A 25,244-nucleotide genomic window follows, 5' to 3' on the forward strand; every position below is an offset into this window, starting at 1 on the left:
CCATGCCCCAGCACCCCAGGCAGTCACTTTCACAGATATCCGGCACTGTCAGCTTCCAATGGATACCACCAGATACATACTGTGGCTAAAATGTAAATTCAAAAAATACATACTACTGTCCATGGCAACCTCTGCTGCTTTGAAGAAACCCAGAGTTCCTGGTTTTTTAACTGTCTTGCCCCATGTCGAATAAGCAGTTTAAACTTAATGATTATTTATTGGTTCTAATTTTTTCCCACCGTAAATACCTGGACAGTAACAACTGCAGTGGTTCTTAACTCACAGGAGTGGTTGATTTGATGTTCGTGAATTTATTGCATGGTTTCTGGCTTAGTCCACTGACTCACAGCCTATGCTCTCCCATAAACCGATTGAGAGATTTCTAGAACATATTTTCTCCAAGCTGGGCGGATGGTGACAAGTTTGCAGCAGCTCCTGGTCTGATGAAAGTTGTCTGATTAAAAGGCAGATTTTCTCATAGAGTAATCGAAGGTGTCAGAGGGAAGCCAGTGCCTCTGAGAGGCCAATAGCTTGGGAAAGAGTTGGTTATGGCAAATAAAATGAGCACTGGCAAAGCTAATCGGTGTCACCTTGCCAATGCTTGTTTTATTAAGGCAATGGCTTTGTCAATGCAGCACAAAAAATGGCAACGCCAAGAGTGGTGAGTGACCATCTTTGATTGTTATTTTCCATACTACCAAGATATCCAGGACTTTACATGACAAATTAATTTGTTAGCTATCTTGAAAGGATAGAAAATAACTATCCAAAATACCCAAACGCGCCACTATTTGTTTTGCCAGTGCAGTTGCAACTGTATAGCAAGTAACAAAGCCAACAGCTGGTGAGGGGCGCCAGTGAGATACCAAACTTAAGGGTACAGTACCTCTGCAGGTGGATGGCCACCCAGAGAAACCATGTGGATACTTGAACTTTGTAAGTTTAATCATGTCCCAAGTATCCTCTTAAGTACCAGCGATTCCGCATGTGTCTTTTTCACTGTGTTTCCTGTATTTGGGCTTTGGTCTCAGGCATATCGCTGTTTTCATTATTCCACTTCTTAGTTGCTTTGTAAATGGTTTGACCTCCATGATCCAATCACACTGTCGATCATTTGCAAAAGTACACAAGGTGTAAAGCCAATCCTGAGGCAATAGCTGATCATACATGAACCTCATCGCAGTGGCCCCTGATTGGTGGCATTGAGGGGGAGACCCTGGTGAAAACGAGGCTGACGATAACTGACCGCAATTCCGCCTCCACAAGCGTGTTGATCTGCGGCAGGGTTCAGGTGCCTGTACAGGGCAGCATGACCAGCAGCTACTGATGCGTGGTCCCCCCACATACCATTGTGTGAGTAAGAATTGAAATCGATGGTGAAGGTGTACTGTCAACACGAAACAGACCCACTATTTAAGTAAATGAAAGAATTATTTTTGAGTGTATACAGCTCTTGCTACTATAGACCTATAGTTTTGTGTCTTTCTGAAGAGCGAATGTAACATTTGCATGTGATCTTTCCACCTCTAATGGATGAAGGGGGCTCTTTTATCTGTTTCAAACCTGTGTCCTGCAGGTTGCACCCAGATGTTTGCAGTAGATGCATGAACGGCTATCTGATGCTTGTGTTGACTTTGGTCCACTGATGCGTCAGAGGGCTATCTGTGCACCAAATTAAGCTGCTCATTGATGAGCCAGGAATGCTCCGAGGTTTGTGATATGTTAAGTATTGCTGGTGTGACTTGGGCTTTTTAGTCTTCTGGTGTATCCAATGCACACTTTTTGGGAGCTTGTTGGGTGAACAGAATCTGCCTCTAAAGCAGTGGTCTTCAAACTGGGGAGGGTGGGCTGCATTGCCACAGGTGAGGGAGCTATGCAGGCACTGGCCAAGCGGATCATCACACTGGAAATAGTGCTGTGTTTTTAGTGACAAAACTGTGGCTGTAGCCACTCTCTAATAAGCCACCCCTGCATCTCTTATGACTCATGCCCGGGTTGGGAGTAGGTGCAAAAGGGACAGGGACTCCAAATAAGCCTCAAACCCATCCCCTTAAATCCCTCCCATCTCCCAATTTTTGATAAAGGATCGCTCTGTGGATGCCTTTATGCTTTAGGGAGACCAGGCTGCTGTAGCATGTTGGCAATCATGCATTCGATTTCATATTTAAAAGGGATAACCCAGCATACCAGCAACTTTGAACTATTAAATATGTTTGTTGCTACATATTTTGTTGAATAATTGTAAAATAATATGCTTGCCAGTCTGCAGGGACCCGAGTGGATTTGTTTTACACAAAGGGACACAGTATTAATAAGTTTGAAGACCACTGCTCTAAAGAAACTTTCCTTCGAAATGTTGAATTTTAATTCTGGGAAATCTATGTCAAGTGAGAAGTGAACAACCTCTAGAGAGAAAAAATTATTCTGTACCATACTTTAGGTATGTATGTTTATTGGTGCACTGAATGGCAGACTGGCTTCTATGTCTAAGAGGTATCTGGACCGATGGCCTACACAGCTATGAGGCTTGCTCGCGCACGGATATAGTGTCCTAAATCTTGAAAAGGCTAGGCTCAACATAGATTCCTAAAGGAGTTGGTTGTGATGTGACTGCCAACTGTTCAGTTACCTTAAAAAAAAAGAAAATGTTATCTGCCTGAACTTTTTCTTCCGTAGGTTATATCGAAGCCACAGTGATCCCAGCTGGAGCCAGACGGATTCGGGTGGTTGAGGACAAACCGGCGCACAGCTTTCTGGGTAAAAAAATGTAACTAATAAATTATAAGCAAAAAAAAAAAGGAACCAGGTTCTTTTTTTCTTGATTAAAGTATGAGCTGGTATCTGTTACCCTTTCCTTTAATAACCAGAGACCGGGGCATGTCGTGCTAAGAATGGAAACCTTATCCTTTTCAGGGACACTATATAATTCACTTGTTGCCTTTTGCCAGAGTTTCTTTTCTGTGAGGTTACTATCAGACGGGGCCTGGATCGTGTTTAACTGCTGCTAAATCGCCATTTTGTAGCCAAGCGAGGACGTTATTAACTGAAATCTATATTATGAAAATACATCTGGGTTTAGTCCTCGGTGATGTAAAGAAATAGCCGTTTTTGTTTGTTTTTGTAAAGTAGGGTGAGAGTGGAGCGGATGAGCTAATACTGTGCTTATCTAAGGTGCAACAACGGAGAAGGAGTTGGTTCTCATGCTCTTTCTTTGCACACGCTTCTTGTGGAGTCCTATTCTGAAAAATCGGCGTTAAATAAGGCGACTTCTGCTACAGCCAGGACTGGACAAGCTACTCAGAGGCAGCAATTCACCAAAATGCCTGGGGTAGCGGAAGTGACATCACACACCATTGACCTTCACTTTTATTCACACACACACGCTTAAACATGCACACACATTTACACACTCTCAGATAAACACACTCACCTACAAGCATGCATACAGCATACATTTAAAAGCATTTGTTCTTACCTTAGCTGTCAGATAGGGTCATATTACAGCTAATTATACTCCATTTTTTATTACACTAATAGTGAATAATACTATTTACTATTAGTGTAAAAAAAATTTGACAGAAAACCATGAAAATGGAGCTGATACAACGTCCATTAGGGTGAGCTGCTCCTGCGTTCCAGGCACTGATTTTGCCACCTCTGAGACCAGGGTCGCAAAGGCAGTGCCAGGGGTAGCAAGAGCCAAGCCAGAGGTTGCAGCTGCGACCAGATTACAAGGTTAAAATTCTCTCTTTTCTTAACAGTAATAAGTGTGGCAGTCCAGATAATAGTGAGTTTCCACTGTTGTTTTAATTCCTTTTTTCACAACAATCAGCCGACACGTGTTTCGTCTTACTCACAAGACTTTTTCAAGGCAGCTCAACAAACATATAATCCAAGTATCACTGACCATCACACATAGCTATATTGATGTCCAAAGAATTCAACTCCAAAATCAGTAGGAGTTTGTAAGAAAATCCCTTTGTTAAATCGGAAATAGCAAGCCATAAGGTCTTTGTCACAGCGTGGTATTGGCTCTGAATCCGGTGAACCACTGGTAATAAACCGGATTCCTCAAATGTATCCTTTTGTAAACTCGTTGGTAAGTAAGGTAAACGCTATAGGTTAAAAAAATAATGTGTTTTCTTTAAGCTGTCCTGGACACATGAAAACGAACGCTGTCAGTTTTCCAAAGAGTACCTAATATGCCTTCATTCGAACCCGAGCTTAAAAACGCTGAACGTTGAGCATGTAGTCCTTAGTACGACTTTATTCGAACTTCAGCTCTATGGCGTGATGCGACGTGGCTCCCAAACTCCGGCACCGACCCCTGCATTGGCAAAGCCCCTAGGGTGGGTTTTAATATGATAAACAGCATTTGTGAATGCAACGCAGGTAAACATCATTTAAGAATGTCTGTGATTACATGCCCTTGCACACTAACATAAGATATATTGGTTTTGCCAATGCATTTTTTTACCCCTTTAGTTGCCTCCCTAACTGGACTCATACTGCTAGAGAGGGCTTACACACAGATTGTACAATTGAAATGACTACTGGTTAAAGCTCATCTTTGGAGGCTTGGAGGTCATTTTCTATGATAGTCTTAAAAACATTCACCCATGATAGCCTGCATGGCCCACTGACCACGACCGGTGAGATAAACCTTTCAGGGCTATATAAAACTTTATAGATAAAATAAATAAATTAATAATTACCATTTTGGTAAAATCGAGAGTAGACATTTATTTTCAGAATAGGACGAGTCTGGTGATTCATCTTTAGCCTAGAAGGGTCACACTCCTTGCTTCACCTTTGGACACCTATCTACCACCCTTGAATTTATTATTTACGTGTGATACATGTCTAGTCTGCATTTAACTCTTAATGCTTCTGAAAGAATATAATTATAAGAATATAATTAATTTATATTTTCCAAAGTCACCATAAAACTTGTTTTCGCATCTCCTTCTCACCTTGCTTTACATTATTGAACTTTCTTCATCACTAATGTATCTAGAAAAGGCTTGCCTCTTGTTTTGACAATCCGTGCTATTTTATTCCTCTATATTAATTCCTTTTCTTCGTACCTCTTTTGCAACAGCCTCATTGCTTTTATGAGGATACTTTCTAATTACTAACGAGGAAGCCATCCATTAGTTACTTTAGAATCCTCCTTCACATTAAGTGGACACTCTGAACCGAACCATCAAAGTCTTTTCCTCTATTGTATTGTATTGTATTGTAATTGTATTTATATAGCCCTTACTACCCCTGATGAGGCGTCAAATCGCTTTTTCGGGGAGTAGCACGCTACTCCGGGACCCATAGAGGATTGGTTATGAATCAGTACAGTGACACATGCAAGTACATTTTAAGTGTTGGATAGGTTAGTCAGTTATTTGGATTTGGAATGATAGCAGAAGGATAGAGGAGGAAAAAGGTTTGTATTTATATAACGCTTGTTGACCCACGCTATTCAGCAAGCCCATAAAGGATTAGTGGTGAATTAATATGGTGAAATATGAAGTAATTTCAGTGGTGGATATTTAGTCAGATTATTTGGAGTGAGAAGGATAGCGGAGGGATAAAAGGGGAAGAAAGGTTTGCATTCATATAGCACTTTGTTACCCCTGATGGGTGTTGAAGCGCTTTTGTGGCGAGTAGCACGCCACTCTGGAACCCATAAAGGATTAGTGTTGAAAATTAGTATAGTAAAATATGAAGTAATTTTAGTAGTGGATATGTTATTCAGTTATTTGGGTAAGGAAGGAAGGTGGCAGGATAGAAGAGGGAAAGAGGTTTGTATTTATATAGCGCGTGCTACCCCTGATGGGGTTTTGAAGCGCCAGTAGCACGCTACTCTGGAACCCATCAGGATTAGTTTTGAATTAGTATGGTGAAACATGAGAGTAATTTTAGTGGTGGATATGTTAGTCAGTTATTTGGATTGAGAAGGGTTGGGGAGGGGTAGAAAAGGAAAAAGGTTTGCATTTAGCACTTGTAACCCTAATAGGGTGTTCAGACTCTTTATTGGCATGTAGCACGCTACTCTGGAACCCAATAAAGGATTAGTGGTGAATTAGTATAGTTGAATATGGAATTTGAGAAGTGAATTTGTTAGTCTGTTAATCTTGATTGAAAAGGATAGTGGAGGGATAAAAGAGTGTAGGATTTTTTTGTGGAGAGAGTCTAGAAAGGGTTATTTTTGCGATCATAGTAGTGGTATGAGGTTTGGGATAAATGAGAGAGTGGATGTAGAGGATATTGATAGATGTATAGGATGAGAGATAGTGTAGTGCATTGGAAAGAGTAGTAGAAAGAAGTTTGAGATGAGTCAGAAGGTTGGGCTAGAAGATATATTGAGCGAAGGATAGGCTGAGAAATAGGGCAATGCATTGGAAATGATAAATTAGAAGAAAGTGATAAATATATAGTTCCATAAGTACATTGAAAGTATATAGATACATAAGGGAGGTAAGTATATGTAGATTAAAGATATTGATAGAAGGCACAGGATGAGAAATAGGGTAGTGCATTGGATATGCTTTCAGGAGAAAAGTAACAGACACACAGATCCAGTACATGGAAGGTACATAGATGCACAATAGAAGTATGTACATGTACCCCAAAGATGATTTTTATTTATTTATTATTATTATTATTATTATTATTTTTCTCTCAACAACATAATTAATTTACATGTTTATACAAAGTAGTACACAAAGATACGTACATAGCTATAGTGAAAACAAATGCTTATATACGGAGGGATATGCTGTAAATTTCTGTTTGCGTATGATGCTTATGTGGGGAAGAGCCAAATTTTGAGTAGTTTTCTGAAGATAAGGTGGTTGTGGGTGGACCTTATGTTGGGGGGTAAAGAGTTCCATAGTGTGGCTGCTTGAACAGAGAAGGATGTGCCACCCATGTTTTTTTTCTTGTATGGTGGGATTTTGAGGCGAGATGCTCCTTTAGAGCGGAGGTTCCTTTGTTGAATGTGTTTGGTGATTTTATTCCTGATGAAGAGTGGTTCCATTCCATGTATTGCTTTGTGGGTGATACAAAGCAGCTTGAACGTGGATCTTCTGGCTACCAATGCAGGGCTTTCAAGGGATGGGAGATGTGGTGTCGCGGTTTGATATGCAAGAGTAGTCAGGCAGCCGAGTTCTGAATCCGTTGTAGTAAAAAGCCATCTAGTCTCTAATGTATAAACACATTTCTCCATAGACTCAGATTAAGTACCAGCCTATGGTCCATCAGGCCCCTTGTCCCTTATAGGCCTTGCAGTTGTAGATATAGGCCCCCTCAGTGTATGGTACACCTGTTACAAGGCGCACCAATAGTGCAGTTGACGCAGCGCATGCCTCACAATTGGTTTCTATGGACAGCATCTGCCATTGCAGTATTTTGGCTCTATCTTGATTCCGCCCCGGCGTTGGCTGACTGCTCCCTGGAAGTGAGCCCTGACCAGGAAGAGCCTCTGCCCTCTTCATGTGCCAGTGGCGCTGGAGGGCGCAGTCCGGACGCCGGCTGAAGGCGTCGTACATGGAAATAGTAATTCCATTTACAAAGTTATGAATAACTGTTGCGCTTCATGCTGTTTCAGGTCACAGTTCGTGTGGGTTGGTTTTCCGTTCACGTGGACCCACCCAGAGGATGTAAAAAGACCTCAGGGGCAGTTTATAGGGAAGTTTGTGCAATTTGTTGCTACCCAATATGAGTCGTGCTGTAAGATGCGAGCACACTAGGTATGCTAATTAGATACTGGCTGACAAATATATAAATGCTTGGTGCTGGAGAGGGGAAGGTGAAACAGAAAAGAGAGCTCTCCCTGTCGTACAGGGCCCCATTCTCCTCGTAAGAAGAACATGTAAAACAACTGACACACTTGCCCTCTCTGCATGCAGGAAGGCTGCAACAAGCCCCACCTGCCCTGACACTGAAACGTGTAATATTCCTCAGGCCAGATCTGTCGGTGCACGTGTTCTTCAGCCTAAAATGCAACTCTCTGGAACAGCCTCTCCAAGTCTTTGCTATCCGATATGAATTTTTTTTCTCAAGTGTTTTGAAACATACCAAGACATTTAGTCCAAAAATGTTTAGTTAATGCCAAATTATTAAACTCTCAAGTTAAGCGAGGTTGAGCCAGTGGTATTGCTGGAATGTTTTCCTGCAGTACATTCAGATACACTGGTGTTCCACAAGAAAAAAGCTTCAGAATCCGCCTTCTGCATCTGCCCAGCAAGCGGGCGCTGGCGGATGTTGTGGATGTCCATGTAAAGATTGTCAGACCCGTAGTCAGTCCTGGCTCTGTCCCTGAGGCTTTCAAGAGAGCAGTAGTTATCTCTCTGCCGAAAAATATACAGGCAAAACCACAAGACTTATCTCACTTAAGGTTCAGTTGCAACCTGCCCTCCCGCCTAGATTGATGGAAAGAGACACCAGTATCGGATAACAAGACCATGGGTAGAGGAGTCACCATTTTGATGAAGCGCAAGCAGGAGTCTATCCAGAATAAAATATTGAGCCTGAGGGGACTTGAGGTCTGGACGATAGGAGACATTTACTTCTTTATTTAGAGTTTTATATAGTGGAAAGGCAGCGGGATCAGGGCTCTGAGCCTGTTGGTCCTGTTGGCAGTCTTCAAACCCGCCCACCATGCTATGTTGGTGGAGAGGTTCTACGATGGTGGCCGCTAACATATTCCACTGCCCAGAATATAAGCCGTCTTTGTGAAGATATCACCGTCACACCCAGCTCTTGATCAGGTCATGGCCATTTTCATCCAAGAACACTGCTTACAACACTAGCTCAGGGGTGCAGCTTAAGCCCCCGTGCCCCTGTGGTGCGGGGGCCCAGTGCTCCGGGAGGGAGGGGTGTTGAGGCTCAGCAAAAGCGGTAGGTGGTGGGCTGGGTAAAGGAGGCCGACTCCATGTACTCTGCAGGGGTGTGGGGGCTCAAGTTTTGTTACGCTACTGCAGTAGCTTTGTTTATTAGGATTAGGAGCAGCTATTTAAAGATGAAGCCCACCAAACTAGAGAGGATGTGCTTGCCTGTTTCCTGTTGGCCCACTGACATCTGGCCCAAGCAGCTCGAAACGTAGCCTGGCACGGTGGAAATGTTGAACATTTTGGGAATAAAATCTGACTCAAAGCTAACAATGTTCCCACAGCTTTCTAGTGCAACATGTCCATCCTCCCTACATTGAAAGGATGGTTTGATGACGCAGCGAGACTCAGGGAAAGTGTCCACGTGTGGATTGCCCGGACCTAGGACCAAGCTGTCTGCCCAATGGATCTCTAAAAGTCTGGTTCTTCTTTAGGAGGGGCCCCACTACATCTAGGGTTCTCCCCTAAGGTCGATGACTGACCCCCTCACTTATGCCATCTTGTCAATGCACATGCACAGCAGGAGAACCCCACCAGAAGCACTCACAGGCCCCTGCTTCTGTCTCCTACGAGACCAGGTGAGAACCAGGTCCATCTGGAAAAGTCCACTGTCCTCAGACTTCTATCTCTTCAGCAAAGCTTACCAATCAGAACCCAGCAGTCCCAGTCAATTATCTTTAAGCATTACCACCTACCTTACCCTTGCTTCTTGAAGGAGATACATTGTTCAGCTTCCTCTAGGTCCTCCAAACATGTGGTTTGCAATGATCACTACTGCTTAATGCACCCAAGCAATCAACACTCTTCGGTCTCACATTCTTGAAAGGTAGGATGACTCTACACCGCTGTTCAGTGTGCTGTCAATTACTTGTCCCTCCCCTTCACTTCTGATTTCTGTAATCCTGTGTTAGCTGGCCACCCCACATCATAATGTTCTAGATACAACAACTCATGTTTGCAATTCTCCTGCTACAAAAAGTATTTTCTCTGTAGAGTGCTCCTTTTGCGCATGACAGCTAGGTTTACCCTAAGTGCCATGAGTAAAAATTAAAAGTAGTGCTTGTCTCATAATCCTTTCAAACCTAGGACTGCCCGGGACTTGAAGCAGTTGTCTTGGAAGGTCACCTCCTTGCAGCCATCACATTTACTTGAATAGTAAATGACCTGCCTGTGCTGTCCTCTAATGAGTCTTCTTCTGATGATAACTAGGTAGATTTCCAGATCCATCCTCCCTCTGCATCCAGGGTTCTTTTTTTATTTTATTATGAACCAAGAGGAAACGTGTCTTCTTGTCTTGTTCTAGTGACTTTCCTCTAAGATTGTGAGAACTATTTCTTGGAGCCTGGACTGCCATAAGATTTGACTTAAATTGGTATTAGGCCTTCAGATAATTTTGCCAATTGTGGCAGCTGGGAAGGCCCCATAACGTGTGTAGGTAACAGGTCATGCAAGATATCATTCAATCAGATACATGTACATTCTGTTAGGTTTTAAGTCACATCAGTGACTTTTCATATTTGTTAGGGTGGATCAAGTTAATCAATGTATTCTGGAAAGTTACATCCACATTACTATACGTGAACTCTTCTCAGTCATAACTGGCTCAGGTCATCTTCTTCGTAGAACGTAAAACCATTTGAAGGAAAGGGAACAACACCCATTGGCTACAGAGTCTCTTTTATCTGCCTCCTTCCTTACTGCTTCGATTCCCCTACCTCTTGTTCAGTTTAAAGCCTTCCTTTGCCTCAATGATTATGTTAGATTGGGCTCTACCTCGCCTATCTGGCTGTATTCCAAATATTGAAGCAACACCCCTGGCTCCTCACCTAAGACTCTGTGCTTCTTCCAGTTCATTAAGCAGCATACTGTGACTCACGCTTGCAGTGACAGTCCTGGTCCCCGGTCTACCCCGGCAAAGCCCTCACAAGAGCATACACCAGGAAACTTCCAACCCTGAACCCTGTCCTTCCAGGCTGCTGCACCCATCCTGCCAAGACCTCCTTCCCCGTCCCCAGGACCGCTCTGCAGGACTGTCATCCAGCTCCAGATACGAAAATGAGCCCTCACGCCCCGGTGTAGAAGGAATTACACCCCTGCTTGAAAGGACTCCCAGGAAGAGACTTTGTCAGGCGCAGAGGAGTTCTCCTAACCAGGAATTTGTTCCTTTGGTAGTTGTTGCGGAGCAGTCACTTGGGATACTTAGCAAAGTTTTTCAAGCTTCATGATTGGAATAAAAAGTCGAAATCTGTTTCTCACTTTGGCAAAAACCATGCTGGAAAACGTGTTTGCCTCTGCCTCATTGGACTCTGTTCTGCTCGTGCTCCCCTCAGCCTAGACTGGCATTTTTTGTGAATTTCCCATTAATACCGTGGAACTGTAGCACAAAGCATACATTACTTAGTTTCGTAGAGTTTGTCCACCTAGTCCCTTTCCATGTGACCACCCACTGACCATCCCCACTCTTTGTCACTGCAGGCTTTGGCATTTCATATGGGCATGGATGGCAGAAAATTTCAGGATGGGGCACTCTTGTACGGAGAGACATATACGCACCCAAGCATCTGATTTCTCAAATAGACAAAGTCCCAGGTGACGCGAGAATGTAAGGCTTTCCCTGCAGCGTGTAACAGATATCATTTAACATGGTTATCCCACTAGCTGGCAACAGAGCTACACTAAAGCGAATGAAAGCCCTTCCAAAGGAACCCGCCAACTTGTCCTCACGATGATGATTGCAAGAAAATTGCTTACGAGTGGAATGAGGCAACCATTACAAACTACAGTATCTGAGGGTTCGGGCTATTTTTAGGCCATTTCTGGATGGCCTGGTTTGACTTGAGAAGCTTCAAGGCTTATTTTGATGATTCAGTAAATTCTGCAGCCAAGCTCTTTAGGCCTAATTAGCGTGGGGAATGTGAAGAGGTCAGCTTAAACCGGCGGCCAGAGGCAGAGATTGTTTTTATGGAAACTGGGCAGTTGTTCTAGTCCGTGCTCAGCAAGCAGAGGCCCAAAGCTGGATTCCTGGAGGCAAAGCAGGAACGCCGCCATTTTGAGTTATTAATGCCCCTTCTCATCAACAGCGCGTGGAAGGCATGGCACATTTTAAGGGATAATCGTTTTGCATTTAGAGTTGCAGCTGTGACTCCATTTACGGGATTGTCCGGGGACCTTTACAAGACCTCCTCAGAGTCACTAATCTGTGGTTGATGCATGTGAGTGCCGCTTGTGCCCCTCCATCCATGTGGCACTGCTCCAGTGTTAGGAGTAGTGGGTTCTACGGCAACTCCCTTGTCTGTGCGTAAGCATGATGCAGGTGTATTTCTGCAAAATCCCTGTTTCAAAACCCTCAGTTCAAGATTTCCACACCAGAGTTTTGATTCAGTGTTGATAATTACATTTTGCATAGCCAGGCACAAGACATACGGTACACGATCACCAGCTGCAAAAACAAAACAAGTGCGGCATCATTTTCGACTAATTTACTCCGAGTGATTCATAGAAGTAAGCAATTTAGCTGTTTGTTTCCAAAATAGATCTATGCAGACTTAATATGTACACGTGTCCAAAGGCCGTGGATGCAGGAGCTGAGGACAGTGCAAAGGAGGCTAGGTGTAATAGAGTGACAGGGTTCAAGGTAAGACTATGCCTTAGTGTTCCAAAATATCTGAGCCAGATGAAGTGTTACATTATCGGTACATTACTCGACCACATTCGATTTACATTCTCGATACTCTAAAACACATATGGAAGATTTCCAAGTCAGGCAGTAACACTGTTAGGCGGATAAATGATAGCTGGTGCCATTTCCTAATCCATCTACCTGGCCTCCACCATCTCTAAAACGTGTTGGGTCTGTTACCTTTGGGTGGCAGACCATGTCCTGTGGTGTCATTCATTGGGTTGCATTTACTAAGAGAGTTCAGAAATGCTGCCACCAGGAGGCTATCCACCCGACTTGCTGGCTATATTGATTCCTGCACCATGGCTCATGGCCAGCCTGGCTTTCGAGATAGGATTCTGGGAGAATATATGCAGCTACCTTAGAGGGATATATAGTTCCCAGCCAAATAGACTAGGTTGTATGTTTACATCCTCGATGTCCTTCTAACCCAAGACATTTTCATCATCTGAGTTGCAGGATTCAGTTCCCCCCGTTCTTCTTCATCACTCTGTACAAAACCAAGCGCATGACGTTGTATTCTCATTTCATGGACCACTAAGCTTGGGAGTGTAATGCATTAGTGTCAGCATGGCCAAGAGGCCGTCAACTTCAGATCTGGGGAACTAGGTTTGAGTCTCGGCATTGGCTCAACATTCTGTGATTCTGGGCAAATCACTTAATCTCCTCATGTCTACCATAAATGTCCTTAACTGGTGCTCATGAAAAGCGCCAGTGTTGATGATTAAGTGCCTTTGGTGAGCACTGGAAACCACCGGCTCCAATTAAGCACTGATTCAAAGTTAATTGTTATGGCCCGTTATGCCCTCGCAGGAGTTGGTGCCTCTCGTATTTATTTATTTATTTATTTGCATGTTTATACCGCGCTAGGAATCGACTCCCGTAGGAGTATCTCCGTGCCTCTGGCAGCATCTGAGAGCAATGAGGACCCAGTCATATATCCTTCCTCCCTAGATAGATAGACTAGTAGTGAAAAGAAAAGTTTTTAATTTTTTCCTGAAGGGAAGGTGTTCACTGCATAGTCTGATTTCCATAGGGAGACCATTCCACAGCTGCGGGCCAGCTACTGACAAGGCCCTTTCCCCTTGTCTTGTCTTTTTAAACCTAGGGACGCATAACAATTCTTGATCTCCTGATCTAAGAGATCTGGAGGGGACATATAGATTGAATTTTTTTGTTAAGTAATCGGGGCCTTTCCCTGTGAGGCACTTGTGGATGATACAGCATGTTTTAAACATCACCCTCTGTTTCACTGAAAGCCAGTGAAGTTCAGTTAACAGGGGTTTTGATGGAGTGCGGGCAGGGACGTTAAGGACGAGGCGTGCAGCAGTGTTTTGCACAATCTGTAGTCTTGCAATAATCCCCTCGTTAGCGGCTAGCAATAATCCATTGCAATAATCCAGTCTACTCAACACGAGTGACTGTACCAAGGTTCTTCTGGTGGTATCAGGGAGCAAGGGGAACACCTTCCGAAGAAGCCCAATTATATGGAAACAGGAGCCGACCACTTGATTTGCATGTTGTTTCAGGGCAAGCTCCTGATCCAGTTTTACTCCCAGATCTTTCACAACCAATTTGGGCTCAGGGACTGGGCCCAGATCTTGAGGCCACCAGTCAGGAGTCCACAGGCGTTTAGCTTCCCCAAAGAGCATCACCTCCGTCTTGGAGACGTTGCACTGCAGGAAGTTTGATGCCATCCAGTGGGCCACCTCTTTTATCCCCCGGGCAAAGGAGTTACGTACTTCAGGTGTCATTGTTTTAAACGGAAAGAGGAGTTGAGTATCGTCCGCATACGATACCGGGATGAAACCGTGGGATCTCATGATGTTAGCCAGGTGGGCCACGTAGTTGTTAAATAACGTGGGGCTCAAACAAGAGCCCTGTGGCACCCCCTTTGAGATCTCCACCTCCTCCGACCGATATGGACCCAAGATGACCCTTTGGGTGCGCTTTGTGAGGAAGCTCCTTAGCCAGGCCAGCGCCTTGCCTCCCAGACCGATGTCAATTAGTCTGGAGGTCATGATGTCATGTGACACCGTGTCAAACGCCGCTGACAGATCTAAAAGCACCAGGATAACGGAGAAACCTTTATCCTGTAGCATATGAAGATCGTCAGCGACGGACAGCAAGGCGGTCTCAGTGCTGTGCCTAGGCCTAAACCCAGACTGGGAGGGGTCTAGCCCCCCAGCACTTTCGATATAATTTGACAGGTGCCGATTGACAAACTTCTCAGTAAACTTCCCTAATAAAGGGAGGAGTGAGATAGGTCTCAGGTTTGTCAATTCGGTCCAAGGGATGGTATTGTTTTTCCTCAATGGTCTCACCAGAGCACGCTTCCAATCCGGGGGGACTTCCCCTGTACTCAAGGACAGATTGACTATGTGCCGAATACCAGCACCCAGGTCATTAGTCAGTAATGGCATAATGCGTGCCGGAATGGTATCTGAGGGGCACCCGCTCTTTATTTGCGTGATTAAGGCAATTGTCTCCTCCAATGATATGGGAGGAAATTCTACAAGCTTACTGACACAATTCTTTACTTCTCCAATGGGTGACTGAGCCATACAGTCAGCAGTGACCGTGTTATTACTATTGTCCTTGGAGGCTAGTATCTTATCATATATGCCCTCGATCTTTCTAATGGAGAACTGGGAGATATTGTCACAAAGTTCCTGGGATTCTATCTCCACAGTCTCACAAGCAGCGGGCTTAATGAAGGTTTGTAAGACCTGATATAAAACGTTCGCATTTTTACCAGCTGCTGATAATGTAGTGTAGTTCCTATTATCCCAATAGGCTCTGCGCATTGGAATAATACCTTCAATAGTATAGGCCTAGACCAGACGTTAACTAGGTCTACTACTGTCGATATTAGACTTAAAGTTTTGGGTTTTGCCAGCTAGCTCAGAGTTCACTAGAAACTTTCTCGAATAGGCAAGGAGGAGTTGAACCTCCCTGGATAGACAAGAAGGGATTTAGTTTTTGACAACCATAGAACATGACAACTTTGCTCTCCCCTAAACAAGAGTGTATCTCGAGAGTCGTGTGAAAACAAAAGGCAATTTATTTTACTCAGTCAGTACGTGCATTCTTAGTCTCATCAGATTGTAGAGAAAAGGAAGAGACGGGCGTGTTCAATAAAAGATGTTATTTATTGATCAGTCTCTTTTCTCATACAAGAGAAATGGATCGATATTATTGCAATACTTATGGTTAAGTAAAGTGCATACATTAAAAGCAGAAGTATAAAATAATACTGTAAAAACATTGATATGGTTTCTAAGCCATATGAAGGTTTAAAATGAATAAGATATATTACATACATATATATACATTTGACTAATCGTACTCAACTGGTGTTTCTAACTACGCCTACCCCGTGTACCTGACCTGAGTCTAATGCGTGGGCGGGAATAGAAAGTTACAGTTTAAGTTAAGTTTGTTTTGCCAAGTGACTGACTAGAGAATTCTCTGTGAGGGGTTATTCAGTTCTGTACCTGGAATCTAGGATGGATGAGGGATGGTATCTCTCGTCTCTGGTCTCGATATTCCAGGCTGCCTGCGAGGGCTACCCGGAAGCGCCGGAGCTGGATTTCTCGGCAGGAGAAAGCAGCGTCTCGTTCTCAGCGCGTCAGGAAAGGCGGGGCTGCGCCAGCGGGGTCTGCTCTGCTCTGGGCTTCGGCAAGTCTGGCTGCTCCGATCTCGTCACCACCGCGTGTGTTTGCATAGGGCAATATCGGTAATATTTATACCTTTAAGGTGCCGAGATTGACGTAAGGATGGACATAGATACGTCAATAAGGATGTCATACGACCTGGTCGTTAGCACATTCTTTTGCTGAAGTTCTCGGTGAAATCAAAACAATGGCCGCAGGGTTTTTCCCAGGTCTGTCATAGGTTTGATTTGTTTTGAGAACTCCGTATGCCTTATCAGGGGCTGGAGGAATATCGCTTGTCTAATTAGATGGCAAGCGTTATGACCTAATCAGATAACACGTTCCTGTGCCGTAGTGTGGCTTTATCAGATAACGGTTCCTGCATCATGGGGGGTTTCTGCCTCATGGGATGGCTGCTAGTTAACTTGTTAGTTTGTTAACCAGAATAGGGTCAGGAATAGGGGGATCGATACAGAACCTATAGGAATACATCACACCCACTCCACGCTAACTATGGACATATTTACTAATCTATGCATAGTAAAACATACTGTAGAGTATCGTGTATACCTTACCACCCCAAAATACATAAATGCATTCTGAAATTATCAAATATACGGGAAAAAAAAGCATTTACATGTATTGTATGCACTCAAGCTTTGAAATAATGCTAAAGTAATCATGCATTTGTATACATTATTGCTAAATGGTATATGAGAATTTACACATGAAATGGCTCTTAATACAGAAAAAAGTTTCGAGACCATTCCATCACAGAATAAAATAATTATGAACATACCAGCGGGCAGCTAATGTCTATAAGCTATCTAAAAGTAGAAATCTTAGTTCTCTAAGAATAGTTCTTACTTTAAGCAGAAAATAAGTGTCCCGAAAAATTCGTAAAAATATTTTGGGGCTGCTTGAAAAAAATTTGCTGTCCGTGAACTGGAGGGAAAATTGTTCATGGTATTTTGCTATTCTAGTTGAAGGCCAAATTCAGGGAACGCCGTGTACGAGCTTGCTCAAAAGTCTCTATTTCTGCTCTGGTGAGAACATCATATCATTTAGACTCTCGAAAAAGTTGTCAACAGCTTCCTGGGAGAGTTCCACTAACTCGGAAATAGGTGTAACCATGCATTCGTGCGCATGATTGTCTCCATTGACATTTTGATTTGGATTGCTGACAGAAGGTCGTACCTGATCGATGCTGCTTTCATTTTGAACCTCACTACCCCTTAATCGTAGTGGTGAAGCTTCCACGAATGCCGTCATCAGGATTGGTAGCCGTTGAGGGCAGCACAAAGCATGAGCCTTTGTTGGACTCAACAATGTTTCTGCGTCCATTGGCGCATCCGATTGTAGCGTCAGACAGGTGTCTAACACGCATTCTTCTCCGCATAGCAGGCACCTTAATACAGGTAAAACACATCGATGCCACATTGGTCGAAATGAAAGAAACCAAGTCATGTTCAGGTCTCTAAGCCGGGGTAGTCCCAGGATTTTTGATATCCGGTCCCGGTATCCAATGGCTAGGATTGTTTCTTCCCTTGTCGCAGGTGTTTTGTCTGTGACATGGTTTGCCATAACGAAATATAAGGACTAAGAATAGGATTCCTGCAATTAGTCCTAAAATGAGGGGAAGTCCGCCAAAAATCGAATGGACGAAATCTGGAAAAATACCCAGTATGGCTTTGAATGGTGTTAATGCCATCGAAAATACTGTCTTAAATACTTTTGAGACTCCACTGGTATCAGAAATATTTAAGATTTCATTCAGGATTTCTGCGAAATGTATGGGGGAATTAGTCGATAACAATGAATGTATCTCTGCAGCCGTCCTTGCGACTAGGAGATCATACGTTTCTTTTGATGACGTGAGCCTTGTCGGCGTCTGAAGAAGCACTGTTTTCATTCTGCTTAAAGTATCTATTCGAATAGAAGTAATTTTCAAGTTGGGCCATGCCCTTGCCTCCCTGTCTGGAAAGGAGCTGTGGAACAATAAGCGTCCACAGCACTTGACCTTCGCAGTCGTAGTTACGAGATAAGGAGTCCCGGGCATAAGACTACAGCATCTGCGGTCCACAATTAGAATGTAACTCCCATTATAGAGTCTTTGAAAGAATGGTTCTATCTCTGTAGCAGGTGTGCCTAGCTGGTGACATGAAAGGTTATTTGAGTTCCCTTCACAGGCTCCATGCAAACTAATTCCGTTACACAGAAGTGTACCGCTTAGTGACATCGCACAATTATTGCCACTAAGAAACACTTTCTGTCCTTTATTACTGACACATGCATGTGAATAGGGCAGGTTCCATGTTGTTTTAATGTATCCTTTTCCCAATTTTTCGTACATGCCAGCCTGTATATATTTTTGGCAGTATTGAAACCTGAAGGTTGATATAGGAATATTAATTGTCCCATGTATTATCCATTCACTGACAGGTCGTTCTGATATTGTCACTGGTAATCTTTCGAGTTTCTCAATGCTCAGGATTGTATAATCAGCACCCTTCTGGGCCATACTGATTTGTTTATCAGTAAGGTTAAAGATATTGAAAAGTGACGTTGTGTTGATTAAACGCCAAGGCACATAGCCTGAACGCAGATTTTGTAACGTCCAGCCAAGCTGTACAATAGAGCGCAATTGAGACTGACCGTGTTGTAACAACAGTAAGTCTTGCGATATTATGTCGATTGCTGAAGACACAATGCTGTCCAGAGAAAAAATTCTGGAGGACAGAGTCATTAACCCATTGTCCACTACAGAAAGTGATTTTTCCAAATTAATACGGTCAATTTCCCGTATTCTTTCTGCTGTCTCAATTTGAGTAACCTTCCAGGCCTCATTGTATGCTGCATATACAGAGGCTGCTATGAAACGCTTTTGACGCTGTTTGCGTGGTCCCATAGTGAAATCACGCAAGTCAGCACCATCAGTAAGTAAAGTTAGGTGTTGCTTAATTTCTGCCAGTGTGGAAGTTTGTAGCCATTGAAGGCATAATTTGCCCACACTGTAGGTGGTTATTATCCCTGGGTGATGTCTTTGGGGATATCTAGGGTCTGGCCTGGTCATTTTCAACCCCTGTGTTTTGTTCAGGAATCTGTCTTGACAGTTATTAGTATCTGTGGGCCAGATCAACCACTGTTTCCAATCTGGATGTGTTCTGTTTTGGTTTAATACATAATTTACGTCTATCTCTTCATCTGTGGAGCTATTGCTGTTCATTGTTGGTTTTGGAATAGACGGTTTATTTAAGTCTTTGATTTTGGCTAAGCCAAGACAGGTAGTTTGTTGAACAGTGTCATTAAAAAATATAATTTGTTCTGGGATCATGCAGGCTCTAAACAAAGATTCTATACCCTGTACTTGCCATTCTTTTGTGCCCCAAACACTTTTCAATTCAACACTTTTGTCCCAATAATCAAAACCAAAAGTATTCATTTGTTCAAAGAATGAGTCTGAATATATCAATTTTGTGTTGGTTATCATGGTCTTTGTCCCTGTCTTATTTGACAATTTAAAATAAAATGTTTCAGCATTACTTATGTTAAATCCTGAAAAGTATGAATATTTGTCGTAAATGGTTCTTGAGCTTCCTTTTGGAGGGGTTGCACAATGTTCCCATTGATTATAATTTAAAACATTTCTAGGTTGTGCAGATCTATGTAGAAAATGGTTACCATAGTGGTTATAACAGTACATACTATCATAATTTGTCGAACCCTGCAAATAGTCATGTTTGGTAAATTTAGCAGACATCACTAAGTCAGACATCATATTGTTTATACTTTCAAAGTCCCAATCATCAGCAAATGTGCTTGGTTTTACGAAGTCACTCAATGAGATTTTAATTTGGTGTGGATATTTCAGGATTTCAACCGGACCATAGATTTCGTAGTCAGTGTTGTCCCATGCTACCCCACCCGGTATAGGATTGGCTGTGAAGTTGACTGAAGAAAGTTCTCTTTTCTCGACGTGTGAAGATGTGTGTGGTTTGAGGATCAAGTTGATTTTCTGACTTGCTGTGTCCATTTTAGCATATTTTCCCTCAATGAAGCGTCCCAAAGTTAGTATCCTGATGAGCCAAAGTATGAGGATAAATGCACCAAAACCCACCCAAAATTCAATCCATGGAGAAATCAGATATGTTTCTTTCAGTTGTTTCAAAAGTTCCTTAGCTTTATCTTTAAAGGTTTTTGATGATGGCTGTGTTTTTGATTCAGTGAAGTCCTCGGAGGAATCATCGAAGTTTATGAAGTAGCCGGATGCAGTTCTGTCAATTGTTCCAATTGCTTCAGGATTACTGTTTCTTGCATAGTCGTTTGTTACTTCATTATAGGTTGGTGTGTCTCTGCTAAATGTTTTTATTTGGGTGTTCAGAGGTCTATGTTCCATTGCATTGTTGCATAGTCCTTGTCGTTCTTCTTTAGGCGTTTCGAATGTGATTAGCCTCTTTGTTAGGACCTCTGTACTGGTAGCAAACCTTGGTGTTCTGCTACTTATCGGGAGTCCACTTGGCCTACTATTTGTTATCGGCCACATGATTGTGGTTTTACCAGGTCGATGGATACAACTCGGTTCTCCTTTTTACCAGCAAGCGGCGGTAGTACTACTGATCTTGTCCCGTTCTCTACTGATGAGGGAAGTTATCCCGAAACCCGAGCCATGTCTCGGGCGATACCCAAAAACCCGGGACATGTATCGGGTCTAGAGATTCATCAGTCCAACAAGTACCGACTTGCACCCACCTGGGTGATCCACTACTGAACTATAAGTACCAGAATCCCGAGGGGCGATCCGGAGGAGGGGCTAGCGGTGTGCGCTCCATTGCGGTGGTTTTTACTAATTGGCTCCCTTGAGCTTTGAGCCGACGGGCTCCTGGATGCTGCCCTGCGTGCCGGTTCGGGCATCGAGGCCATTGACTGTTGTTTGGCGGCCTTCTCCTCCACCCCTAAACCATTTTCTCTACTGATGAGGGAAGTTATCCCGAAACCCGAGCCATGTCTCGGGCGATACCCAAAAACCCGGGACATGTATCGGGTCTAGAGATTCATCAGTCCAACAAGTACCGACTTGCACCCACCTGGGTGATCCACTACTGAACTATAAGTACCAGAATCCCGAGGGGCGATCCGGAGGAGGGGCTAGCGGTGTGCGCTCCATTGCGGTGGTTTTTACTAATTGGCTCCCTTGAGCTTTGAGCCGACGGGCTCCTGGATGCTGCCCTGCGTGCCGGTTCGGGCATCGAGGCCATTGACTGTTGTTTGGCGGCCTTCTCCTCCACCCCTAAACCATTTTCTCTACTGATGAGGGAAGTTATCCCGAAACCCGAGCCATGTCTCGGGCGATACCCAAAAACCCGGGACATGTATCGGGTCTAGAGATTCATCAGTCCAACAAGTACCGACTTGCACCCACCTGGGTGATCCACTACTGAACTATAAGTACCAGAATCCCGAGGGGCGATCCGGAGGAGGGGCTAGCGGTGTGCGCTCCATTGCGGTGGTTTTTACTGATCTTGTCCCGTTGACAGACAAGACAGGAACTGCTTTTCTGTAAGAAGGCCCAAATTCCTTCTTTACCGCGATCTTTTCTCTGACTAGATCCCCGACTTTTGGAATCCAGACAGGTCTTGCTGGGACAGGTGGTGGTTCTTCAGTGGCTGTTGGCTGCTGTTTCAACTTTATGTTGCTCAGGTCTTTTCTTGTTTCGTTTAAGTCCTGTAAAATAGCCAAACGATCTTTGATATCAAAGCTTTTTTCCTTTGCCACTGAAGTCTGACTGTCAAGGTCAGAGATTAACATCCTAGTTCCAAATAATAATTCGTACGGACTGAATCCCTTCATAGAATTTCTTGGCAGGTTATTTAGACTACGTTGGACACTTATTAGATGTTTGACCCACCCAGCTCCCGAACCTAATATCCTTTCCGTTATAGATTGCTTTATGCCTTGGTTTTTTCTTTACACCATCCCGTATCCCTCAGGAAGGAAGTGAGAAGATTCCCGCTGTGCTATGCTCATTTGGCCATGTTTCCCTCAGGCTGGAGGGCTAGAGTGAAAACAATGGTCAAACGTAGCATGCTCTTAGCGTATATGCCATTTAGACTCGCAAATCTTTGTATAACAGTCCAGACGTCAGCCGAGTGCTGTTGATCTACATTATAAGTGGAAACTAGCCTGTATATGTTAATCGCAAGCCTTGCTTTTTACTGTTGATTTTTTCTGGAGTGTAACGACACGGTATTACACCGTGTCTCTCACCACTGCGATTCCTGTTACAGTTTGGGCATTTCTTTACAAAAATGGTATGATGCAGGCTCATGCCTGGCCACCAGTACCTTGATTGTAGTTCTTCCAGAGAATCTTTCAGTTTGAGGTGTCTGAGACCCTCGCCCATATGTGCGTCTGCGATTAACAAGTTTCTCCTGTCCATGTTTGGAATCACTCTATCCCCCACTCCAGGGATTCGAGCAAAAGGGACGGAGTTTGCATCGATTATGTATGTATAATTGAGTGGATAGTTGATCGGTAGCGCTGAGCAGTCGCCTTTTGATGACGTTTTCACCGCCAGCACTGTTTCACCGTCAATATACTTCACTGTACGCTTTTTCCGAACTACGGAAGCCGATTTAGTTGCTACCGCTGTGGCTGTTTCAGCCAATGAATTCCCTGCAACGTGAACGCCATCACGCTGATGACTCAGTGAGTGTGTCACGTGAGTCTTTGGTAGTTCTTTTTGTAAAAGAGCTATTTGTTCCCAGAGCAGTTTCTGCTTTATTGTTGTACCTGTGTCATCTTTGTAACCGTTTTGAATCCATGTCTGCAAATCGTTGTTATATGATTTGACGCAGTAATATGAATCGGACACTATAAGTGTCGGGAATTCGCGATCCGCATTATCTAGCGCCATTTTCAATGCTATTATTTCAGTTTGTTATTCTGAATTAGTTTCTACTGAGTGTGTTTTTGTTAATAGAGGTTTTAGTTTACCTCCGCGCCACACTTCTTTTGTAATCTCACATGTGGGGTTGTATGCTTGTTCTCCCCAAACGGAGGGTTGAGCCTGTCCGTCTGTATAGATTACACATGCGTATTGTCGTAAGGGCAGAATGTCGATAGGCAGAGGGAATGTTCTTTCATATTCTAGATTTTTCAATTCCTTTAGTTCTGGTTCAAAGTAGTAGTATACTTTGTCCGTTGTAATTGAATTCACCCATTGTATCCATTCCGGATTCAATGTTGTTGTTGGTAAATTACCCGGGGTTGTTAATGCCTCAAAGGCTGATTCTGCTGTTCTGACTGTGATGTGTCTACCGTCCGCTTGATCTTTTTCTCTAGCTATTGCGGTTTGAACTGCATGAATAATGTTTTCTTTAATGCTGAATTTCTTTTCAGCTTCTGTGTACAAGTGTGATTTGAATGCAATTGGTACCTTTTCTCCCTCATTAGAGGTCAGGTATGTGAATCCGCATCTTCCTGGGATGACTCGAATCACAAGATTGCGTGTGTTGTCACGTGTTTCTAATTTTGTTTTAATTAGCATGTCTGTTTGTAAGGATCTCAAAATTTCTGTGTGTATTTGAGTCCAATTGGTTTTTTTAAAATCTGGTTTTATTAGATCATAAAGGGGTTTGACCCTTTCTGCGTAATTTGCAATGTATGTTCTTCCGAAATTTAGGAAGCCTAGAATTGACTGTAGGTTTTTTAGTGTTCTAGGTGCTTGGAGTACGGCACATTTCTCTAGAAAGTTGTCAGCCAGGCTTTTGCCTTCACTTGATAATTCATATCCTAAGAACAGGACTGTCTGATGGGCAATTCTGGATTTTTTAAAGTTGAATTTGTAACCCTCTGCTGCGAACCCAAGTATTATGGTGTTCACTCTCTTCAAGTGAGTCTCCAAGTCATCATCTGTTAAGTATATGTCGTCGACATATGATAATGCTTCGTCGTCATATGTTTGTAGTAATTCCGTTACTCTCGCTGAGAATACTCCCGGGCTGTTCTTGTACCCCTGGGCTAACCGACAGAATTGTTTTTGAGTGCCATTTATTGAGAATGCAGACAAATATCTGCTCTCTGGTGCTATGTTTTGACAAAAGAATCCATTAGAGATGTCTAATGTTGTTTTGTATTTTTTGCGCACTATGTTATTCATTAGTGCAGCACTATGCGAGTTTTGCACTGCAAAAGTTTTGCAACATGAGTTAAGGTGTCGGTAATCCAAAACTAGATGATATGAATTGTCTGGTTTGGAGACCGGAAACAAAGGGTTGTTCATTTGTGAGGTGCAAGTTTCAATCACCCCCTGGTATTCTAGCTGATCTAGGATTTCTTTTACCTGTTTTTTAGCTTCTTGCTTAATTGGGTACTGCCTTTGTGCAGTAGGTTGTGATTTTAACTGGATTTTGTGAGGAGGAGAGTCCTCATCCCATCCTACATGATTTTTATATAAAGCAGGAGCTAGGGCTACTGCCCACTTTCTAGCAAGTGTGTATTTTTTATGAATTGGGATGCGATTTGAGAAGGCAGGCATAATTATTTCTTCGCCATGAGGGCACTCCCTGACAAACTCTGGTGGCCAGTCTTTTTCAGCTAGAAGGATGTCATAGCCCTTGGAGAGATTATCCCAAAATAGTCCCCTTATTTTTCTAGTCTTATCCCCCTCTATACGTAAAGTTATTTCATATATTTTGTGAGGTTTGCTAACTCTGGTGTCTGCAGTTTCCACTTGAAGATATTCATTCGTGTCCACTGTCTCCAGATGATTCATAAGGACTTTGCGAGCTATGCTCACTTCTGCTGCGCTGTCTAGCATTGTCTGAGCCCATTCTCCGTTTTTCAGTTGTGTCCTCAGTATTCTCGGCATTGTTGACTACCTTGATACTAGCTACCTTCTTTTTTGGAAATTGTAATTTCTTTTTTAGCTGAGCAGGTTCCTTGTCTTTGGACTTGGCGTGCTCTTCTCTTTGTTCTGATCGTCCTCTTCTTTCCGATTTCTGCGAGGAAGTCTGAAAAGAT

General features: G+C 43.3%; 1 protein-coding gene across 1 annotated transcript in view; it reads left to right on the forward strand.

The window, feature by feature from the left end:
- ADAMTS17 (ADAM metallopeptidase with thrombospondin type 1 motif 17) overlaps window positions 1-25,244 on the forward strand; it is a 1,305,267-nt gene that overhangs the window by 955,910 nt on the left and 324,113 nt on the right. Inside the window, exon 17 of the mRNA XM_078683112.1 lies at window positions 2,677-2,757. Coding sequence (XP_078539238.1) covers window positions 2,677-2,757 — 81 coding nt within the window. The remainder of the gene's footprint in view (window positions 1-2,676; window positions 2,758-25,244) is intronic.

This window comes from Lissotriton helveticus, chromosome 3_1, assembly GCF_964261635.1.
Source record: "Lissotriton helveticus chromosome 3_1, aLisHel1.1, whole genome shotgun sequence".
NCBI classification, from domain to species: Eukaryota; Metazoa; Chordata; class Amphibia; order Caudata; family Salamandridae; genus Lissotriton; species Lissotriton helveticus.